General features: G+C 40.9%; 1 protein-coding gene across 1 annotated transcript in view; it reads right to left on the minus strand.

Moving 5' to 3' along the window:
- Positions 1–2,625: 2,625 nt before the first annotated feature.
- The window catches only part of alkbh1 (alkB homolog 1, histone H2A dioxygenase), a 47,249-nt gene continuing 31,425 nt past the window's right edge, over positions 2,626–18,449 (minus strand). Inside the window, exons 4-6 of the mRNA XM_063044565.1 lie at positions 10,766–10,856; positions 6,312–6,505; positions 2,626–3,474 (exon numbers count right to left, since the gene is read on the minus strand). Of these exons, the coding sequence (XP_062900635.1) occupies positions 3,093–3,474; positions 6,312–6,505; positions 10,766–10,856 (667 nt within the window). The 3' untranslated portion in view covers positions 2,626–3,092. The remainder of the gene's footprint in view (positions 3,475–6,311; positions 6,506–10,765; positions 10,857–18,449) is intronic.

Raw genomic sequence — 18,449 nt, forward strand, 5'->3', positions numbered from 1 at the left:
AAAGAATGTTGTTCAATCAACTTGATTCCTATTAATGGACAAAGGTGCTCTTGTGGGACCAGTTAATGATAAATGCACACAGAGTGTGTAGATTGCTATGCCAATATTAATAGCTTATGCCATCATACTAGAAGACGTAGCAGGGTGAGGGTCAACTCCCATAACAGTAAAACATCAAGATCTCCAATCGGACCATCGCAACAAAAAGCTAATATGTGTCGGGGCCACGGTAACAGCACCTTTGCAAGCAGGCACTCTGTTCCACAAAATTGAATAAGTACTATGATTCTTAGCATCTACATGCTTAATGATAATGCATCAAATACATCTTGTCCATTTCTTGCTGATAATCAAGGGCTTTTATACTCCTTACCTCATACTGTGTGTACCAGTCAATACTCCATTTTAGTGGAAAGGACCCGGACCCGAAATGTTAACTCTCCTTCTTGCTGATTCTCTCTTCACCCATCAGACAGAAGATACAAAAGCCTAAAACCATGTACCACCAGGCTCACGGACAGCTTTTATCCTACTGTTAAAACAGATGATTGAACAGTTCTCTAGTGGAATTAAGTGGACTCTGGATTTCACAAACTACCCAATTTCTCCAGACTTGGGGGGGGGGGTAACCATGGGCACACGTATGGGTCGTAGCGATGCCTGCCTCTTCACTGGCTATGTAAAATAGTCCATGTTCAAAGCCTTCCCTGGTTATACTCCCCTTCTTCCTTCGCTACAATGGTGACAGCACTGGTATTGTTTCATGCACTCATGCGGAGCTTGTCAATATTTCAACTTTGCCTCTAACTTCCACCCTGCCCTTAAATTCACTTGATCCATCTCTGACACCTCCCTCCTCTTTCTTGATCTCTTTGTCTCCAACTGTGATTAGGTAACCATAACCCTAACCCTACTGATTCCTATGGTTATCTCGACTATACCTCTTCCCACTCTATCTCCTGTAAAAATTCTACTCCCTTTACTCAGTTCCTATGCCTCTGCCACATCTGTTCCCAGGTTTGGGTTTCCATATCAGAGATGTCCTTCTTCTTTAAAGAATGGGGTTTCCCTTCCTCCACTATTGACTCTGCCCTGACCCGCATCTCCTCCATTTCCTGTCTATCTGTGCTCACCCCACCTTCCCAGCGTCTCAAAAGACAGAGTCTCTCTTGTCCTCACCTACCACCCTATTAGCCTCTGCATCCAACACATTATCCTCTGTAACTCCCACCATCTCCAAAGGGATCCTTCCACTTAACATACCTTTACTTTCCCCTCTCCGATTTCCACATGGATCACTCCCTCCGTGTTTCCCTCGTCCATTTGTCCCTCCCTACTAATCTCCCTCCCGGCACTTATCTCTGCAAGTGGCCTAAGTGTTACAGCTGCCCATACACCTCCTCCCTCACCTTCATTTAGGGGCTCAGGCAGTCCTTCCAGGTGAGGCAACATTTCACCTGCAAATCTGCTGGGGTCGTCTATTGTGTCCAGTACCCCCGATGCAGCCTTCTCTACATTGGTGAGACCCTTTGTAAATTGAGGACTGCTTCTTTGAACACCTCTGCACCATCCACCACAAGCGGGACTTCCTGGTGGCTGAACATTTTCATTCCTATTCCCATTCCAACACGTTGGTCTATGGCCTCCTCTTGTGCCAAGATGAGGCCACCCTTTCAGTGGAGGAGAAACACCTTATATTCCATTTGGGTAGCCTCCAATAAATTCCCTCACTCCCTTCCTCTAATCCCCACTTTGACCTTCTACTTCTTCTCACTTTCCCATTACTTCCACCTGGGTCCCCTCCTCCTTCCCTTTCCCCTATGGTCCACTCTTCTCTCCTATCAGATTCCACCTTCTCCAGCCCCTGACCTCCTTCCTCTCCCCCCACCTTTTTATTCTGGCATCTTCCCCCTGCCTTCTTAGTCCTGCAGGAGGGGATCAGCATGAAACATTGATTATCTATTCTTTCCATAGATGCTGTGTGACCTGCTGAGTTCCTCCAGCATTTTTTGTGTGTTGCTTTGGATTCCAACATCTTTAGACTTTCTCTTATTTATGATTTGTTACCTTGTTATGATTTTGTACCTTGTTTACCTGCACTGCACTTTATTCTGCATTCTCTTGTTTTTCCCTTGTTCTACCTCAATGCACAGATTTGATCTCTATGAATGGTATGCAAGGCAAGCTTTTCACTGTACATGTGACAATATAAGCCAGTTCCAATCAACCCCATTCCATCAATCCCAATTCTAGCATTTTTCTTTCAAAGTTCTAGTAACTGCAGTATTTTGATCAATATTCTACTTGTTTCCCAAATTATGTTTGTGAGCATGCATGCTGTTATTCTGTGTTTCTCATATTAATAGTCCCAGATATTTCAGAACGCCCATATTTAATAGATTCCGACCTATTAATTCCAAAGTGGATTACTTTGTATTTTCCCCACATTGCACCAAGGCTAGTGGCAAAATATTGTGAGGATAATACCAGCTGTTTCACCATTATTACTTTGTTTTACAGTCCTCTTTCATGCAGTTTTTGTATGCTTGCAAGGCTTCCTGAACTACAGAATAAGGAACTTAAAAGACCCATTTATCAAATCTGACATTATATTTTGCATTTAATTGAAGTATTTCAGGCAACTGAGAAGTCAATAACCATATATTAATACTTTTTATTATTCAGATGGTATAAAATTGAAGCTCTCATCAGATTCGATCATGTAATAGCTATTGGGCTTTTTTTAAATACGTGCCTCTTTATCAAAATCGCCATCAGTTACAACACAATTCCTCTTTGTAAATAAATGTGCAACCATTACAACAATTTTCCAGCCATATTGAAGAAATATGGCTGGAAAACCCACAAAATTAGCCAAGGTTGCAATTGCAGAAAACATGCGTGGATGGAGAATGTATGAGAAAACCTTTTGGCATTTTCCCATCTGATTTTAAGGCCTTAAATGTGAAAAGGAATTTTGTAAACTAGAGAGCTGAGGCAGCTTTACATCTATGAATCTTCCACAACAAAATCTCCAAGGATAGTCAAAAGAATTAAGGAGTCTATGCCATATCAGTGCTGACCATTTTTTGTTAATTTGTCTCCATGAAGTAGCCTTGAGGATAAGAGGATAGCTGGATGCCTTCTCTTGTATCTCTGTCTGACTCGACTGGGAAACTTTGTCCAACTCCCAGCACCTGCCTTACAGTCATGTTCACTCTGGAGGTCTCCAGGTACTTAGCACAGATTTCCCAGTCACCTTCGTTGCTTTGCTGGTTGTTGCTGGGGTTTGTACCTTCTAAACAGCTGGGGAGTGGCCCTCCTTCCAAATTACGGATAATCCGGGGCACTGCATGGTACAGAAGACGGCTGCTGCCTGACATGACCATGATGTCTCCGCTGTGCATAAACAAAGGCTGGGGAGGATCCTGCCTCTTCCGGCCTCCGAGAAGAAACACAGCAGTCTGGCCAAAGCTGGAGGAGGAAGATGGAGAGATAGAGATAGATAAATAGGTACAGTGAGAGATAGACAGATGGAGATAGAAATATAGATGAGGATAGAGAAATAGAGAGAGATAGATATAGAGACACAGAGAGAGCAAGAGATAGAGGAAGTGATAGCGAGAGATAGAACAAGAGATAGAACAAGAGATAGAGAGAGAAATAGAGAGAGAGATATAGGTAGATAGAGAGAGATAGATAGAGAGGTGGATAGATAGAGAGAGAGAGAGATAGAGAGATAGAGAGATAGAGAGATAGAGAGGGGGAGAGAGAGAGAGAGAGAGAGAGAGAGAGAGAGAACGAGAACATTTAACAATTTCAGTTATATTTAACCTGCCAATTTTCTCCACTTAACAGTCAGTGGAGGTATGACAATGATGTAATTAATGTCTGAGGGTCAAAAGGGATTACAGGGATAAGGGGTGCACTGCAAGATCCAACTGTCAACAAAATAAGCTTCAACCAAGGTCTCGAACCAGACTTCACCGTGTAGATGTGGTTAAGCAGAGTGAATGACAGAGAACTGCCAAGAGAGACAGAAAATGAGGCAACCAAATAGGTAGAAGGGACATGACAGTAGTAGCTATGAGGAATGTTGCAGAGGTGAAAGTGAATAACCTTGTGGTGAAAGGAGAAAGTACAAAAGTTAGCATAAAAAAGGACCTAATAAACAGAACTGACAAGTGCCATACAATGCATTCAGAACAGACATCATCACGTAGATTATAATTTGTGAGGAATCAATAGAAATCCAAATATTGATGTCTTAAAATAAACATGATATATCATTACTCTTTTGTATTTATTATCATGTTACACTGAAAATCTGGCCCAAGACTCTGGATTTTCATTCTACATTCAGAATAGCAATATAATGGCAGTGTGACTATATTGAGAATGTTTGCTTCTCATGAAGCATCAATATTCTTCTTTAGCCTGAAGCATTTCCTAAACAGTAGTTGAACTGGAATCTGGAAGGTCGATTGTACAAAACTTTGACAAGAACATTTTGATGGAATTTGAGCATGTACCCATGATCTTTCCCCCTTCAGGCAACAGTTATGGCAATGATTCTCCTGATATGATGTGTGTGACACCTATTGCCTTCAGAGAGGGGCTGCTAGAAAACCAAGATTGTCAAGCACTGACAGATAGAAATTGTGCAACAGTGGAAGAAAATGCAATTTAAGTTTAGAAATGGTCAGTGTTTTGCAAAATGGTAGAATTACTTTCACATGCTGTTTTTTATTGCTCCCTCCTTCCACTTAACAATTCCCTGCAGTCCGCAAAGTCATGAAATATTTTGCAAGTGTTGCTGAAGAAGAGCTTTAGAGTCTTTGCTCAATTGAATTTAGTGTTTGCAAACTGTTCTCCTTTCAAGTCTGTGTATATTATGATGTGGAGGCTAAACCTTAGCATAAATAAAGGGCATTTAGACCATAAACAAGAGGCTCTTTTCGTTGGAGACACAAGAGACTGCAGATGCTGGAATCTGGTGAAAACAGCAAATTGCTGAGGAAAGTCAGCAGGTCTAGCAGCAGCTATAGAGGCAGAGGGATGGTCACTGTTTCAGGTTGAGACTCTGATGCATCAGACTGAGGGTTTAGAGGGAAGATAGCCAATACAAGAAGGTGAGAGGTAGGGCTGAGATGGGCTGGTAGGTGACGTGGAACCTGGTGAGGTGGGAAAGGATGTGAGGGTGGTACAGGGTTGGGGGGGGTAGGTGGAGGAGAAGAGGGAGAAGGGGGATTTAGAGATAGAGGTTGGTGCATGGTAAGATGGTGAAAGGAGTGAAAAATCCTTTTCTATGCTATGACCACTCTTGGAGAGATGGAAATCAAGCTGAAAAGTTGAAATAAATAGTTCTTAAGGCTACTGGCTTGATGCACTAGAAACAGAGGAGCAGAACTCAGTACTAATAATAGTAATCTTCATCTGAAAGTATCTAAGCAAAACCACCTGAATCAGAGACTGAAACTCCCACATCATACCAGCTCTTTGAAAGAACTAAAAGCAGACAATGCTGAGAAATGGTAGCAAGTCAGACAGTACCTGTGGAAAGAGGAACCAAGTTAATACTTTAGTTGGAGACCCAGCTCCAATGAAAGGTTGGCCCATGATGTTGTGCCGGTCTTTTAACTTCAGATTGATCTAAGATCAACCTAACCTTTCCCTACCACATTTCTTCCATTTTTCTACCAATGTGCTTGATTAAGAGTCTCTTAAACACCCCTAATGTATTTGCCTGTACCACCACCCCTCGTTCCACATACCTACCACTCTGTGTAAATTTTTTACCCTTGACATTCCCCCTAAACTTTCCTCCAAACATATTAAAATTATGCCCCCTCGTATTTTGAACATAAATCATTTACTCTTTATTTCTTTCCACAGATAGGGCCTGATTTGTTAAGTGTTTCCAGCATTTTCCATTTTATTCTAGATTACCAGCATTTGCAGCCTTTTGATTTCTAATGCAATGGGTGTAACTGAATTTACATCTCATTCCAATTCACTGTATCCCCCCATTTCCCCCAAAAATCCAGTAAATTTTCAATCTTCATGTATTTATCAATTATTTTTCAAAATATTGTAACATTATTTTCCATGTAATATATTACTGATCATAAACAAATATGGAATACATTCTTCTACATTTCTTCCCTGATTCTTTTGGCAGTCATTTTAAACCACTATCCTCCAATTACTAGCACTTTGTCACTAAAAACATTACCCGACACAGACCATGAAGATCAGCAGAGGGTTTCAGAAAGAGGTAAAATGGTGGTATTTTGTTCACTTTTCTTTACCTGAATGACAAGAGGGGTTTGGAGTAGTCCATCTCAGATTCATCAACATGAATACCCAGTGAAGAGTCAAAATGATAATAGTTCAATATTCCTGCTTCTGCCTTAAACTGGTGGAAGCCGCAAGCAGCTGCGACCTGTTCTGACAGGTATGCGAGGTCTACAGGAAATGTTGTGTAGTGTTCAGCTGAATACCTCTGTGAATGGAAAGACCAAAAGATAGTCAATTGCACCCATGGCAAAGAACCCTTTAAGGAGCATTATCACTGGCTGCAGGGGGTGGGATGGTAGAGTAGTGCCAACTATCTCCGATCGGAGTTCAATATCCACCACCGCCTGTAAGAAGTTTGTATGTTCTCCCCAAGACTGCATGGTTTTCCTCCGGGTGCTCTGGTTTCCTCCCACATTCCAAAGACATACAAATTATTATTTGTATATCTGCCTAAATGTCAATTAAGTGTTGTAAGCTTACACTCATTGTCAAGAACTACAAAGAACTGATTGTGGACTTCAGAAATGGTAAGACAAGGGAACACACACCAATCCTCATAGAGGGATCAGAGCTGGAAAGTGTGAGCAATTTCAAGTTCCTGGGTGTCAATATCTCTGAGCATCTATCCTGGATCCAACATATCGATTCAGCTACAAAGAAGGCACGACATCAACTGTACTTCATTAGGAGTTTGAAGAGATTTGGTATGTCACCAATAATACTCGCAAATTTCTACAGGTGTATCACGGAGAGCATTCTAACTGGCTGTATCACTGTCTGGTATGGGGGGTGGGGGGAGCTACTGCCCAGGATTGAAATAAGCTGCAGAGAGTTGTAAACTTAGTCAGCTCAATCGTGGGCACTAGCCTCTGTAGTATCCAGGACATCTTCAACGAGTGATGCCTCAACAAAGCGGCATCCATCGTTGAGGACCCCCATCACCCAGGAGGAGCTACAAAAGCCTGAAGGCACATACTCAATGATCAAAAACAGCTTATTCCCCTCTACCATCCAATTCCTGAATGGACATTGAACCACACTTCTACCACACTTCTTTTTTAGTTTTTATTTTTGAACTACCTATTTAATTTAACTATTATATATACATTATATATTTTTTTCTATTATTATGTATAGTATTGTACTGTTGCTGCAAAGACAACAAATTTCATGACATATGCTGGTGATATTAAACCTGATTCTGATTTTAATTGTACTTGGTTTTCTCTCTTTCTCTGGCTGCTTGTTCCATATACCCATCACACTCTGAGTGAAAAACACTGCCCCTCAGGTCCCTCTTAAATCTTTCCTTGCTCAGCTTAAACCTATGTCCTCTTGTTATAGGCTCTCCTCTGGGAAAAAGATCGTGAACATCCACCTCATCTGTCAGGAGCTTCCAAGTCTTCCAGAAAATACTGACGACATTGTAACTGAAGATCATCGATTACATGAGGCTCCAAACATAAGACAACCCCACTGATCCTTAAAGGGACCTACAGTATTCTCTTCCCTCACTTTTTGTTCCTAATTTGCTTTAGAAACAGAATTAAGTTTATTGCCACTGACATAAGTTGTGAAATTTGATGTTTTGTGGCAGCAGTACAGTGCAAGTATTAGAAGTTACTGTAAGTTCCAATAAAAGTAAATAACTTTTCTTCGGTTGTCCATCGAAATCTGATGACGACGTCCACTCCTTTAACGGTGAGATCTTTGATGACTATACAGTCCTATCCTGGACCCACAAGCTCTAATACAAGTGGGACATGTATATGTGGTAGTGGTGGCAACCCTGACTGCATTTCTCCTGGCTCTCTTCTGCTGCCTTCTGGTTGTTCTTTCCATCTCCAGAATACGAACCCCGTCCCTACACAGCTGTCGCCAAATGGTAAGGTCAGCAGCAACATCCTCCAAGTCCTTGGGTCTGATCTTGCACTTCCTTAAAGCATTCTTCATCTGATCCTTATGGCGCTTCTTCGGCCCTCCAGCTGAGCATCGACCATGATGTAGCTGGCCCTATAACACTCTGCGGGGTAGCTGACATGGGGGCATCCTTATCACGTGCCCCAGCCACTGCAGCTGACACTGGGTGATCATGGCCTCAATACTCCTGCAGTTGGTCTTTACAAGTATTTCAGTGTGAAGCACCCGCTCACACCAGGTAATTCCCAGGATGCGCTGGAGGCAGCTTATGTGGAAGTGCTCCAAGGACTTGATGTGACCCAAGCTTCACAGCTATAAAGGAGGGTGGTGACACAGACCGCTTGGTATACGGTGACCTTTGTGGAGGGACGAAGGCTCCTGTTCTGGAAGACTCTACACTGAAGTCTCCCAAAGGCGAGACTTCAAGGCGAAAATACCTGTTTAATGTGGCTCTGGATGTCGTTGTCAATGCTGCTATCCTCAGAGAGAATGGGACAATTGCCATATCACACTGAGATACAGTTGGTGAGTATGCTCTCAATGGTACAGCGGTAAAAGTCCGTCAGTATCCTGGGACAGAGGTGAGCTTTCTTCATGCTCCGCAGGAAATAAAGGTGCTGTTGCGCCTTTTTGATCAGGATGGAGGAGTTCAGGGACCAGGTGAGATCCTTGGAAATGTGGACACCAATGAATTTGAAACTTGATACACGCTCCACTACAGCTCCGTTGATGTAGATGGGGATGTGAGTGTGGCTCCTGGCATGCCTAAAGTCCACAATGATCTCCTTGATCTTCTGGGTGTTGAGGGCCAGGTTGTTGTCGGCACACCACATGGCCAGGTGCTGGACTTCATCCCTGTAGGCTGTCTCGTTGTCCCCTCTGATCAGGCCAACCACCATGGTGTCGTCTGCGAACTTGATTATGGAGTTAGAACCATGTACAGGAACGCAGTCATAGGTGAAAAGGGAGTACAGAAGAGGACACAGGAAGATTCTGAACATCCTGGATAGTAGCAGTGGACGGTAGTTCAAAAATATTTGCAGAGTAAAAGAAATTACTTATAACCATAACCATATAACTTGGATGACTAAGATTGCTGGGATGCATTTGTGAGAGTAGGAGAGGTTACTGAGCAAGGGCTTCTCCTCAGTGAATGAAGTGGATTCCAAGAGGTTGGTCGAGAAGGTTCAGTTGCTTGGCATTCAGGATGAGGTAGTAAAATAGATTCAATATTGGCTTTGCAGGAGAAGCTAGAGAGCGGTAGTAGATGGCTACTTCTCGGAATGGATGCCTGTGATTAGTGGTGTGCTGCAGGGATTGGTGATGGGTCTGTTGTTGTTTGTCGTCTATATCAACAAACTGGATGATAATGCAGTAAACTGGATCAGCAATTTTGCGGATGACTCAAAGATTGAGGGTCTACACTGTGCTAAGAAATGGCAGATGAAATTTAATGCAGACAAGTGTGAAGTGTTAAATTTTGGGAGGACAAACTAGAGTAGGATTTACATGGCAAACAGTAGGCACTGAGTATAGTAGAACAGAGAGATCTGAGAATACAAATTCATAATTCCTTGGAAGTGACATCACAGGTAGATAGGGTCGTAAAGAGAGCTTTCAGCATATTCGCCTTCATAAATCAAAATATTTAGCAAAGGAGTTGGGATGTTAGGTTGAAATTGTATAGGATGTTGGTGATGCTTAATTTGGAGCATTGTGTGCAGCTCTGGTCACCTACATACAGGGATAATATCAATAAGGTTGAAAGAGTGCAGAGAAAATTTACAAAGATGTTGCTAGGTCTTGAGGCTTCGCAGAAAGAGAAGATGAGTCCTGATGAAGGGTCTCGGCCCGAAACGTCCACCGTACCTCTTCCTAAAGATGCTGCCTGGCCTGCTGCGTTCACCAGCAACTTTGATGTGTGTTGCTAGGTCTTGAGGACCAGATTTATAGGGAAAGCTTGAATAGGTGAGGACTTTATTCCCTGGAGCATAGGAAAATGAGGGGAGATCTGACAGAGGCCTACAAAATTATGAGGGGGATATTGCGTTAATGTAAGCAGGCTTTTTCCAGAGGTTGGGTGAGACTAAAACTAGAGATCATGGGATAAGAGTGAAAAGTGAAATGTTTAAGGGAAACATGAGGGGAAACTTCTTCACTCAGAAAGTGGTGCGAGTTTAGAACGAGCTTCCTGTAGAAGCGTGGGTTTCATTTCAACATTTAAGAGAAATTTGAATAGGTACATGGATGGGATGGGTATGGAGGGCCATGGTCGGTTGTAGATTGATGGGCAGAATAATAGTTTGATTAGGCAGAACAGTTTGCATGGATTAGATGGGCCTTAGAGCCTGTTTCTGTACTGTAGTGTTCTATGACTTTGGTTAACTTTGCTATCAACTAAGTGTGAAGTTGACAAGCGACTAGGAGCTGGATAGGGAGGACATCACAAAAAAAAATGAAACTTGATAAAAAGGACTTTTGCTTGATAATAGATACTTAATAGATGTTTTCTTAAAATGCTCTTTTAGTCATAGAGAAAAATTACCTTTGTTTCCCAGTTGTAATGGTATCCTAAAGTAACCCATCGCAGCTTCTCTAGCAAGCTTTTAGCCTCTCGTTTACCAGGGCATTTTAGCCTATCAAAAAAAAAGTGAAATCCCATTAAAAGCTGGACTTTCATTTATTCGTCTCACATTCCTTTGGGTTACACACCACTTCTATATAGCAAACTTCATCCGGAGATTTCTGCTCTAATGATATCAAATCGGGATAGTGTATCACTGAAGTACGTCCTGACATTCTTCCACCCCTTCATTGTTGATGCGATAAGGTGGCTCATATCTAAGAGTACTGCTCCTAGCAGTGTGGACTAGAAACTCACCCAAGCACATAAAACATGTGGGTTGTGATTGGCAGCTCAGGGATTTGAACTGCACATTAGTGAGAGTGTAAGCTTCGTGTTCCTTGCAGTCAGACACCTTGAAACTGAAGTTTTTTAGTTTTCAGGAATCATACAGTACTTTACCAATGTTGACTGTCTGTGATGTTAGGGTATGCCTAAAACCCACAAGTTTTGTTCTTGATTCAAAAAAAAGAAAACCAAAAATTATGAAATGCCCTTTAGCTCTATAAAACATATTAAAGTGGCTTTACAATGAAGATTAATAACTTAATCATAATCCTTTACAAAACAAAAGAATAGAGTATGAACAGTGACAGAGGGTGGCAGTGGGGAAGACAGCAAGTGACAGGAATAAGGAAAGAGAAAAAGTCTGCAGATCTTCGAAGAAAGATTTGATGCCTTTCCAATGAAATCAACTAAAGAAAAAATAACAATTCTCTTCATGCTGATATAAGATTCTGACACAATTCCTGATTGGCAGAAGGAAAGGTTAAGTCATAAAAGAAAGAAAACACTGGATTTTCTTTCAATTTTTGCATCCATGAAGTTTGTATTTGGGGAAGGGATAATGGAGTTTGTGGAGGTGGGGAGGAGGGAGATACAAACAAAGGGTTACATGATGTTCTTTGTATATTAAGTCAGAATGTATTTAGCTTTATTGATTAGGAAATGTAACTTAAACAGATCATTACAGTCCTCCACCTCAATAACTACATTTATATAGCACCTCTGACATCATAGCATGTCTTGAGGTAACCAAATAGAAAATGACAAATCCTATACAACTTTAAGAATCCAGCTTTAGGAGGTGCTAGCATTTATAAAGTTCTTGACTTTCTGCCCAGCCTACAAGACTATACGAATAACTATGCAGTTCCACATCCACCTTTTAAATTTCATTTTATGGACTTGCTCAGAATATTTAAAATGAATTTACATATGTCTAGCAAGTTGTGAAAAAAAAACATTTGGTTCCCACATTACATTCAGATCACCAAGGAATGATTACCTATGTGATAATCAGTATCACCGTCTTTTATAGCTACTGGTGCATTCATGGGAGACATTTTGAAATTAGAGCTTCATTTTCTATACATTCCTTCAATGTTAATTAGCAGCTGATGTAATTTAAACTGCCATTAATTAGTTCTAGTCAGATGTGTTAACTCATTTGTGGCTTTTAAAACAAAGTGCATTGCATCCATTTAGATAATGTCAATTTTATAAATGCTTACTGAACGATGAATGGGAATACTAACATTGAAAAGAAAACAGAATACTCATCAGGTTGGATTCAGCATCTGTGAAGACAGGAACAGAATTGTAATCAAATGTCATCAAACCAAAACATTAACATTATTGGCATAATTTTACGATGATAGGAGGAAAGTAAAGGTGGGGGGAATATCAGAGTTAAGTTTTTACAGAGTGTGGTTGAGTGAAATGGGTGCAGGTAATGGCAGATATATTAAGGGCATTTAAGAAACTCTTAAATAGGCATATGGATATTAGAGAAATAGAGAGCTATGTAGGAAGGGTTTAGATTGAACTTAAAGGCTGTCAACGCCAAAGAGCATAGCTATGAATATAGCCACAGAAGCTGCCTGACTACCTGTGTATTTTCAGCAATTTATATAGTAGACCTCCAGCATGTGCAGTAGTATTGAAATTAAGCTGTTATCCAGTAATATAAAGCCCAGTGATATCACAAAGAAAGAAAATCTGCAGATGTAAGAGGTTGAAAGCAACACACACAAAATGCTGGAGAAACTCAGCAGGCCAGGCAGCATCTATGGAAAAGAGTAAACAGTCGACTTTTGGGTCAAAGCCCTTCATCAGGACAGAAAAGAGTAAACAGTCAATGTTTTGGGCTGAGACCATTCATCAGGACCAGTGATATAACCACATCAGTCTAACCTGTACACTTTTGGAATGTAGCAACATAGTCTAACAATAAAAATGTTTTATCGTAACTTCTAGAACATGACTGAGCTAGGTTTTAGCAGTGCAGACTTCAGGACACTTGTCAGCTCTTTCTGATATTTTAAGATATTTGATGTGGATGGTTGGGCAGTCTTATTTTCAAAACAAGCCTCTTTTATACCTGCATTTGCTTCCTTCCAATAGGAGATTAATTAGCTGAATTTACATTTACCAAAGCTTATTTTAGAGGACATGGACAGAATGGTTTTATAGGATAAAAGGAAAATTATGATGAGGATCTGGAATGCTTATACAGGATGTAGTGTAATAAATTAGTACACTAAATTAGTACCTAAACACTATTGTGTGGCTTCCAAGTGTAAACTTAGCAAGTTTCAAATTTGACATACAATAATGATCCTTACTAAAAAGGGAAATTCGAGAAGTAACTGAAGTTACATTAGGATATAATGTACTTGAGAGAATAAAAACCCATTTCTTCTCATCAGTTTTCACAAGCTTTTTAGCTCCAGGCATAATAATATGGCAACTCAGGGAATAGGAGGACAAACATTATTAACTGCAAGTGAGCACTGCAGTTGTGCAGTTATATGCCACACTGAAAAGTCAAGCAAAAATATCCTCATCATCGTTCTACATGAATAATGTCTTCTCCATTAAGCAACAGGAATTTGATCATTTCATTTTTAAGTGCTGAATAGTTATTACTCTTCAATCATCAGGCTCCTGAACCAGTGTGGGTAACAAATTTCACGACATATGCTGGTGATAATAAATCTGATTCTGATTCACTCACCTCAAATGATCACTGAACACAACCTATGGACTCACTTTCAAGGACTTTTATATCTTATGGAATCCACAACTAATAGTCATAGTCATAGTCATAATTTATTGATCCCGGGGGAAATTGGTTTTCGTTACAGTTGCACCATAAATAATAAATAGTAATGGAACCATAAATAGTTAAATAGTAATATGTAAATTATACCAGTAAATTATGAAATAAGTCCAGGACCAGCCTATTGGCTCAGGGTGTCTGACCCTCCAAGGGAGGAGTTGTAAAGTTTGATGGCCACAGGCAGGAATGACTTCCTATGACGCTCTGTGTTGCATCTCGGTGGAATGAGTCTCTGGCTGAATGTACTCCTGTGCCCAACCAGTACATTATGTAGTGGATGGGAGACATTGACCAAGATGGCATGCAACTTAGACAGCATCCTCTTTCCAGACACCACCGTGAGAGAGTCCAGTTCCATCCCCACAACAATGTTCTTAGTATTACTTCAAAGTAAAAATTTATTATCAGAGTACATATATGTCACCATACATCTTTGAGATCCTTTTTCTGCGGGCATATTTAGCAAATCTTTAGAACAGTAATTGTAAACATCAGGAACTGTTAACTGTAAACAAACTGGACAAATGCAGCTGTAAATAAATAGCAATAAATAACAAGCATGAAATAACAATGTAACAGTGTTCTTAAATGAGTGTAGCTATCCCCTTTTGTTCAAGAACCTGTTGGTTGAGGGGCAGTAACTGTTCTTAAACCTGGTGGTGTGAGTCCTGAGGCACTTGTACCTTCTACCTGATGGCAGCAATGAGAAGAGAATATGGCCTGGGTGGAGAAGATCTTTGATGATTGATGCTGCTTTTCTACGGCAATGTTTCATGTAGATGCATTTCATAGTTGGGAGGGTTTTACCTGTGAGGTACTGGGCCGAATCCACTACTTTTTGTAGGAATTTCTGCTCAGAGGCATTGGTGTTCCCATATCAGTGTGTAATGGAGCCAGTTAGCACACTTTCTTCCACACATCTATAGAAGTTGCCAAGGTTTTCGATGACATGCCGAATTATTATTATTATTTTTTTACAGGAGCCTTAGTTCCTACACCACCAAGTTCAGGAACTATTATTACCCTTCAACTGTCAGGCTTTTGAACCATTTGGACAACTTCACTCACCTAAACACTGAACTGATTCCACAACCTACAGACTCACTTGCAAGGACTTTACAACTCGTGTTCTGGGTAGGATTTATTTATTTATTTATTATCTCTTTTTGAATTTGCAAAACTTATCTTCTTTTGGTTATTTGACAGTCTTTGTGTGTAGTTTGTCAACCATTCTATTGCATTTCTTTGTTTGACTATGAATGCCTGCAAGAAAATTAATCTCAGGATAGTATGTGGTGACATATACATAATTTGATAATAAATTTACTTGGAACTTTGAAAACTGAATATCTCTTCAGATGCATATACCATATTACAGTAATTTACTCCAGACACTCAACCAGCCATAGAAACAACTGAAGTGCTAAATGTTTTTTTTAGAAATAGGTAGAATTGGAGGAGCAATAATAAAATAAATACTAGTACTAGTGGACCAGTTGTATTATTTCAATATATTATTTTTATTTCCCAGTCACTGAACCTAGATTCAACAAACAGAATCAGCTTGTGATGAGTTTTTCAGAGCTTCGATGTGCTTCACCGAATGCTGAGCAGTCAGGGTGTAGCTTTATTTGGAGTCAGCTGGGCTTATAAGCCATGAAAAAGCACTAAAATTGTTGAATAATTTAATGGAAGTGCTTTAATCTATGTAGAGGATTTATTTTTAAGAGATGTGCTTGTCTCTCAATGTGCGTTGTGGGAAATGTGTGCACATGTCCTAAACCTTTTTTAGCATTATTCTCTTTGCTCCTCATTTTGCATTTCTTCAAACTTAGGCTCCAATTTTCCAATGCCTGCCACTTCCATTCCACAGGAATAATTCATTTGGCCTGATTTCAATTCATATAGGATGCATGTTATAGATTCCAACTAAAGAACTTTACAAGAACACAATGTTAACAGCAGATTAAGGCACAGACAAATAACTGCCTGGTGAATTGAAAACAGCATGTGCTCTTTGGCAGAGCTTACTCTACATAATGCCCACTTTCAACCTCTTCCCCTTTACTGTTTGATGGATGATCTCTTTCTATTGCTATTTCTCAATCCTTATGGGCTAAGTTTTTTTTTGTTTTCTAGCTTTCACTTGCTGTTAGAACAAAGGGTCTTGGGAAATTAACTGTTCTAATATGAAAACAGAGAAGTTGCCTGTTTGCAGGTAACCAATGTATGGGTACTAGGAAAAAGAAAAGTTTCAAAGATTAGCTTTATTTGTTACATGTACATCAAAACATTCAGTGAAAGGTACTGTGGGTATGAAATTAAATCAATGAGGATTGTGTTGGCATAGCCCGTAAATGTCTCCATACTTCCAACACCAAAATAGCATGCCCATAACTCACTAAGCCTAATGTCAATGGAATGTGGGAGGAAACCCATGTGGTCACAGGGAGAATGTACAACCTTCTACAGACTGTGGTGGGAATCAAACCCCAATCTTACAGCTTGCATTGTAAAGTGATGCAATAAATAAGATAATATAGTCAACATTTTTTCAGCTTGTTGCGAATATTTTTATTAGGGTTTTCTGTTCCATTGTACAGCTAGTTCCCTAATCATTTAGTACCCTTCTGAATGTTCTGACAGAGGCCTCCGTTGATCAAAGTTGACCATGGATGTTGCATTCTTGCCGCCTAGATATGCGAGCTGTTGCCCATGTAGCAAGCCCTCCCTCTCCATGCATCTGATTAACCCAAAGGAACAGCAGAGTCATACAGTTTGGTACCAGCAGCGTTACAGAAGTTGCCAGTCAGCACTGAACTCAACAGAGGACTGCCTTAGGGATTTTCCCTGGGGGTTTACTCCCGAAGCCTTCTCCATGAGTGGGTATAGCTGCAGGCAGCGGAGGTTTGAGAACAGAAATTTTCTTCTCCTAGATGAACTGCCAACCATAGCTGATGGGCGCCATCTGCCTGAGGTGACTAGGACAAAGGCTTTAGTAACCTGCCTTTGCCCCTTCTCCTGTCAGTAGAAATGGTTCCACTGGGCTTAGTAGCTGGACTTAGTTGTCAGAGGGCATTTGAGGTGCACACCGAGGTGCCTAAGCGCAACTTGAGTAGCAGCAGTACTCTCAATGGATACGATTAAATATTCTCATTTCAGCCTGATGCAGCTAAAAAGTACAACTGCTTCCAAGGTCAGTACAGTCAACAAAGATGTCTTAATGCGTTTAAACAAACTATCGCAGCTTAAAATTGATGGAAACAACACCGATTGTGGTCGGAAGTGCCCATGTAGGATATCTCAGAGAAGCACGGGTGCAGAGCGGGGTTACAAGTGCGTTTAAGGAAACGGGGTTTTAAACTCTCAATACCGACCATCTTGCTGGCAAATTTACAGTCTCTGGTGAGTAAAATTGATGATCTCAGAGCTAGAGTGCTGAATCAGAGGGACATTAGGACAGTGTGTCCTCTGTTTCACGGAATCCTGGTTAACCCTCTCCATACCGGATGCAGCAATTCAGATCGACGGGTTTACTATACACCATCAGGATAGATCTATAGAGTCTCTCAAAAGCAGAGGTGGAGGAGTATGTCTCATGATCAACTCTTCTTGGTGCACAAATATATCAGTGCTGTCTCAATTCTGCTCACCAGACCTGGAATATCTACCAGTTAAGTGCTGGTCTTTTTACCTACCACAGGAGTTCTCTGGGATTCTTTTGGTAGCAGTGTACATTCCACTTCAGGCCAATGTCAAGCAGGCTTTAGATAATCTGAGCAAAGGCATCAACATGCACGAAACAATGCACCCTAACTCCTTCACCACAGTTTTAACCAGGCCAGTTTTGAAAAAAAATCACTAAGCAATTACCATCAACAGATCACTTGCAATACCAGATGAAACAACACACTGGACCATTGCTACACCACCATCAAAAATGCCTACTGTGCTATTCCACGCTCTCACTTCAGGAAGTCTGATCACCTGGCTGTACTTCTACTCCCTGAGTATAGGCAGAGACTGAAGACTGCAGCACCAGTAGTGAGGATCAAGAAGGTATGGACAAGGGAAGCACAGGAGTGTCTACAGGACTGGTCTGAATTGCTGGACTGGACTGTATTCAGGGATTCATCTTCGAATCTAGATGAGTATGCTGCAGTTGTTACTGACTTCATTAAAACCTGTGTGGATGAGTGCATGCCTACAAAGACTTGCTGTACATTCCCAAACCAAAAGTTGTGGATGAACTGAGAGGTACATCATCTGCTGAAGGCTAGATCTGCGGCATTCATGTCTGGCGGATCCAGGCCTGTACCAGAAATCCAGGTATGATTTGCGGAGGGCTATTTTAACGGTGAAGAGAAAATTTTGAATGAGGTTGGAGGCGACATCAGACGCACGGCAACTCTGGCAGAGATTGCAAGACATTACTTCCTACAAGGCAAAACCCAACAGCACGAATGGCAGCGATGCTTCACT

Source organism: Mobula hypostoma, chromosome 1 (genome assembly GCF_963921235.1).
Source record: "Mobula hypostoma chromosome 1, sMobHyp1.1, whole genome shotgun sequence".
Taxonomy (NCBI): domain Eukaryota; kingdom Metazoa; phylum Chordata; class Chondrichthyes; order Myliobatiformes; family Myliobatidae; genus Mobula; species Mobula hypostoma.